We start from the raw sequence: 6,355 nt of genomic DNA on the forward strand, positions 1-6,355 counted from the left end.
TTTTAACAACAAAAACCGAACTGAAAAACGAAAAATTTCAAGGAAAAATTGGAGTGAAACCGTAATTGTAAATAAATTATTAAGGTTAGCACCCCTGTGCTGAAAGAACTGGAAAGTAAGTGTAAATATATTTATTAAAAATTGTAGTAATTAATATTAGATATCAATTTTAATATTAATTTAGGTACTTCTTATTTTCATAGAAACTGTATACAAAATATGTACTTGAACCGTATGTTAGCTACCAAAAGACCTACATGGCTTGGTGAATGTATCATTGATGATGCAATTTTTCAGTTCTCTGCAAAGCTGAAATAAATTTCAAAATCATTTCTGCGACGTGATGAAAAATTTCAATGATAAAATTGAAGTCTGACGTTTTCAAGGCAATTGAAATACCAACAGGAGCATATCTTATACTGACATGACATGAACCAATAATTTTGTATTAAAATGACCCTATTTTTATAAAAAATTTCAATGTAAATTCCTTGTTCGAATAATTCAACAAATTACATTTTGAAATTTTTGATCATCAAAAAATCTCAATTCGAAATTCCCAAGGTACATAGTTTGAATTACAAACTGGGACAATAGAAGGCCGCAAAAAATAATACTTGAAGACAACGTTGGCATTCATTTATCGCTAAGAGTGATCAAATTCTGTGTTCATTACCAAGTGCATTTAGTTTTGCTGCCACCTAACTTCACTTATCTTTTGTAACCTTTAGATGTAGCTTTCTTTAAAGGATTCAAATCATCCTGGAGAACCATACTGCTTGAATGAAAAAAAAACAATGTGGTGCTTTACCAAAAGAACCATTTTCCAGCTCTGTTAGAAGTCTGCTTCGATAAAATCAAACTTTTGAGCGCCGAAAAAAACTCGTCTCTAATTAGTGGATTTAAGCTAGTATTTACCTATTTCCACCAAACGGGTGTTTAAAAAAGTCCTATCTGCTCAAGAAAAACTAAACATAGAGGAGGCATCAGAATGGCTGAAAGTGTTTGAAAAGAAACTTGAAGAAGAAATGAGGGCAGGATTTGTCAGGTCATGATGATGTTACTTAAATTATTTCGAAAATTTGGGTAATCTAGGTTGTTTCTTACCATTTTGAAAAGAAACTATAAATGTGATGATGTGGTCTGAGATAAGGGACCTACTGTGTCAAACAATGGGGTTTGACTCAACGTTGGCCAACCAGGAGGTGGGATTTAAACCTACCTCGACCAAACTCAACCTGTTCCAAAGTGTAATTGCATTACACCACGCCCAAAATGTAACCGAACTAATCTGAAACTAGATTTTTTGGTTTTGTGTTTAATATTTTTTTATGGGAGGGGAGAGAGGGGTCTGTGTGCTAAACTTTTGTTGTGGTTTTAGATCTTTAAAATCATAATGATTAAGATGTTTTAAAACTTGACTAGTATTCATTTGTGTAAATTCAATATCTAAGTGATTTATTTGCACGTGTTCTATTTAAGATGATATAATTATGTAGGTACTCACTACCCACACAAAAAAAAAAACCGAGAAACCGAATAGATAAACAATACATCCACAATGTTCTGCTAACTTGCTGATCTGCAGATTCTGAGAATTAAAAAATCTTAGCAGACTGATGACAATGCTGGTTATTAACCAATCAAACTTCACTCACTCATCGCTCTTTTCTTGAGTAGAAACATCATACACAAAAATTTACTCATTTGTTCTATGTCATCATCAATGTTAAGTTTCTGTGTGTAAGTATTGAGAATTTTACTTTTGTCTTTAATATCCAAAGTTAAATGTACATATCATAAAGTAGTATTTCTGTGTTAAAAGGGGGTAGACCTCGAAATGTCCGAAGACATGACTGCCAACACGACCTTCTTGGCCCTGCGACGAGTTTTTGCGTGCCGTTCATCTCCGAAGATGATGGTGTCTGATAACGCACCTCAATTCGTATCCCTGAGCAAATCATTCGCCAATGTCCACGTCGAGGAATTTGAATGGAAATTTTTACCCGAACATTCGCCCTGGATGGGTGGTGTATATGAGCGCATTGTTGCGCTAGTGAAAGCCGCACTTTTTAGAACGTTTCACAACGCCGCTCTCAGTGATATGCTGCTTCCTACAACATTCGCCGAAATTGCAGCGATGCTAAACGCGCGTCCGTTAACATACGTTGGAGCAGACCCAGACGAAGAAATCCTCACACCAAATCATTTTCTCCGTTCTCATTTTACAGAAGAAAATGTTCAAAACGCCGAATTTGATCGATACTGGCACCAATCAAACGAATTTGCGAACAAAAGCTGGGCATACTGGACAACAGCCTACCTACAGTACCTACGCAGCTTTTATTCTCAACACCCGAATCGCCAAACTGCGTCGATCCAGCCCAAAGTCGGACATATCGTTCTTATCGTAGATAAATTGAAGAAACAGAATTCCTGGCATATGGGAAGAATCACGCACCTCAACGTCAGCGCCGACGGCGCAATTCGAAGCGCAACCACATAATTACAAGACCACTACTGGAGCTATGTCCACTCGAAACGTCGCTCGAAGCGACAGAAAACGAACAGCCGCTGGAATTTGAGCTGGAAAACCATATTGTCGCTCCTGATCCACCAGAAAATCACATTGTCTGCGAACCGCCGATTGAAGAAGCGACACCATTTCCGCCAGAAGACAATGAATGGGCTCACCCAGAGATTACTGTTGAAGAAGTTGAAGACAGTGATTAGAAACTATAATTATTTGTTTATTTTAGCGCCTTTCGCGCATAATTTTGCTTATTTTGCAAATTCTATTTGTAATTTTAGATTTGGAATTTTTTTCTCTTTTTTTATTTCGTTCGGAGTGTTGTGTACCTACATCTTACGTACTCGAGGTCGATAGGTAGCGCTTTATCGTTATCAATGCATCTAAAAAGCCTAAAGAAACTAAGATGATGAAATATACGTTAAAATGAATGTATGCAAAAATGTGAGTTTAATATTTCATGTTTATTAATTATTCGTTAAAGTTTGAAGTTCGAGATATTTGCGTGCATTGCACTTTACGACAATTACCAAGTGCACTTTGTTTTGCTGCAACCAAACTTCACTCATCTTTTGCAACCTTTGGATGTAGCTTTTTTCAAAAGATTCAAATCATCCTGGAGAACCATACTGCTTGAATGGAAGAAAAAACATTGAGGTGATTTACCAAAAGAACAATATCCAGCTTTGTTGAAAGTCTGCTGAGATAAAATCAAACTTTCACGGATTTACGTGAGTGGTATTTACCTATTTTCACCTGTCCAATCAGCTTTTGACCTCTGTTGATGTTCACATGATATTTGAAGGAAAAGAAATCGTCCCCAGTGCGCCAATTTAGAGAAAACAATTGAAAATATGTAACAATTGTTCAGTGCAGAATAAGAAAAAAGTGATGGATATCATTGTTTCGCTGATTGGGAAAGGAGCCATCTTCATTTTGGTGCCCAATGTGGGGCTCAATCAGTATTAAATTATGTTTTGTAAAAATTATATTAAAACTGCTGCTATATGGACCGAATTGTCATAGCCAGTATTTTCTCCGACGTAATTATTTTTGTAACTTAATAGTACCTCAAAATTGATTTATATTATTTATGTGCATTTCAAGTGAGTAATAAAGCATAATGTACCACGATTGGAAATAATAATATAGTATTACCTAATTATCTAATTCTATTGTTTTTTTTTTTTTTTTTTTTTTGTGTAAATTCTTGGAGGGAAATTCAGAGTGAAGCAGTAATAAATCCTCAGTAGTTGTCACCTGTGCCAGCCATGGCAAGACTTCAACATCTACGTCAAAATCAAAACTGGCTATGTTGAGATGTGACTTTGCTCATACCATGCATCTCATCAGTCAATGGCCTGAATTTGAAAAGTACTTGTACAAGGTAAACAAAACAATTTTACATGCATGCTATTGCACCTGTATGTAGTTAGGTGCACAAATTTTGAAAATATCAAAGATCTTTTGTACCATATTTTTATAGTATCTTTGCACATAATTGGGGTGGTTTTAATAAAGAAGGAAACAAAACTGCTAGTCGTAGTTCAAAACTTTATTTGAGCACAGTTATCAGCTCGCAAAACATTGGAAAAAATCTGAAAATGTTGAATCATCAATTTTTTTTCATCTTTACGATCATGATGATCAGGAAAGTGATGAAACAATAGCAGAGGATGGGTATTTTCTGCAAATTAAAAAAATTCATGATGAATGCAACAACGTTTTGCAATGTGAAGTAAACCAAAGAGATGAAGATAATGCTCCATATTCTCCAGGAATAGCGAAGAGACTTTTGAAAATGTGTGTTACATTGCCTATTTGGTCTGCTGTTATGAATAAAGTGATTTGTTATGGTAAGATGACTGAATCTAGTGCATCTGTTGAAGGAAACTTCAATGAAATAAATAATAAGAAATCCTGGAGCCTATCATCAGGCCAGATGGATGGCAAAAGCTATCTATTGCATCAAATTTTTTTTTAAATAGGCTACCTACTTGTGGTAATAATTTAGAATTATGAATAGACAATAGCAAGCCTTAGCCAGAATATGTGGTTTTGTGGCAGTAAATCATATGAAAGCTCAGTTCAGCACTACCCACTCAATTGAAGCTCCTTGGCGCAACATACGAGTATCACTACTGAAGAGTTTGAATGAATATCAAACACCAAAGACCTCAATGTGGCAAAACCTTGTTTGGAGAAATTTCTCAACCATCTGTGGTACTCAAGTGATGAACTTGTTTTTTTTTTATCTCTCTCTGATAAAAATGTCTCAGCAGAGGAGAAAAAAGAAATAGCCAACAAGCTTGTAGAATTTATGACCAAAGAAATGATGGAAACATCAGATGAAGAAAACGATGGTTCCAAAAAACTAGTTTTATCATTTATAAAAATTTAAACAACTTCCTCGATAAAAATTTACCTGGTGATTTGGTCACAAAAAATTGATGGAATTTGTCTAAACCTCTCAGCATTGGAACCAAATTTCTTGCCCATGAAGTCGAAGAATGGGAGAACTGTGAAGATTTTCAACATGAGAAAAAAATGATCGAAAAGATAAATGTGGTGAATGATTTGGCATAATGAGGTGTTCAAACAAATAGAGGACTTCCATCATTCACGAAAAAATGAAGATCAGAAGCAGTTCATCTTACAAGTATGAAACGAGAATATTTAAATGAATATGAACAATCCACTTCCAATTTTTGTTTTGAATTTTGTTGCCGGTTGTGCTAAATTACATAAAAAAATATCCGACCATTAGCAAAAAAAAAAAACGACGAGTGCTTCCTTATTCAAATAGAAAGTATTAATTCCATAATTATTAGTATTTTTTGCCTGTGTTGATCTATTCATTAAAATGTTGAAGTTTATCATTAATTTTACAAACTGTAATTAATTGTATATTTGTCCACAATTAAAAAGTTCAGATTATCATAAAAGACAGACTCGTTAATGGCACCATTTACTTGTATGTATTTTTTTTATCAACACCAGATATATTCCTACCTTAATGTCAGGGAGATATCATGATAAGTAAGTGATTTTTAGAACTGATTGTGAGTCTGTAAAATGTTATTTGATGTGCTACCCTTGTTTTTATTTGAAATTATTTTAAAATCTGTAAATTTTTATAGTATCATTATTTGATTATGCTTGATGATTTTATTTGACAATTACCTATATTAAAATCTGTAAATTCTTACGGTGTCATTTGATTATAAAATGTTGATGTTCGTTGTAATGAAGTTTTTTTGCATTATCAAATTTTTTTTTAGAGTTGTTCAAGTCATTTTTTTAAAATTTTTAATTCATGTTCCATATGCTCGTTTCTATGAAGTACATAGTAACTTTTTATTGTTTCAATTACAACAAATTGGTGTTCAATTAACAAGGATCTAGTTTTTGATCCAGATGGATAAACCCTAGTAACGGTGACGGAGCATGCACCTCCACTCTCCAGCTACACTAGCCAAATTCTATCACACGATTCATAATGAGAAGAAGTTGTTCTTCAACGGCACAAAATATGTACTGCCATTTTGATAATGAGAAGCTTTCAACTCAAACCTAACGAAGTATGGATCCCTGAGGAAGTATTAGAATTGATACTGCAATAATGTTAAATGAGCAAATTGCCACAAAACTGCAGTGAAGGAATTTCTTTCAAAAAATAAATCGTTGATAGGAAGGAATATGACACCTTTAAAAACATTCATGATGAACTTTGAGATCAAAATTCTTTCAAAAAGGTTTCAAAAAAAAAGTTTTGATGGAAATTTCAAATTTTCTGGCAAAATTTTGGTTCATTTTGATAGGTCA

At 34.0% G+C, this 6,355-nt stretch overlaps 1 protein-coding gene across 1 annotated transcript; it reads left to right on the forward strand.

The window, feature by feature from the left end:
* The first annotated feature begins 1,840 nt into the window (after nt 1–1,840).
* LOC135834087 (uncharacterized) lies at nt 1,841–2,506 on the forward strand. Its single transcript, XM_065347927.1, has one exon. It carries the CDS (start codon nt 1,841–1,843, stop codon nt 2,504–2,506), a length of 666 nt encoding a protein of 221 aa, XP_065203999.1.
* The last annotated feature ends 3,849 nt before the right edge of the window (nt 2,507–6,355 follow it).

The sequence above is a fragment of the Planococcus citri genome, chromosome 1, assembly GCF_950023065.1.
Source record: "Planococcus citri chromosome 1, ihPlaCitr1.1, whole genome shotgun sequence".
Taxonomy (NCBI): Eukaryota; Metazoa; Arthropoda; class Insecta; order Hemiptera; family Pseudococcidae; genus Planococcus; species Planococcus citri.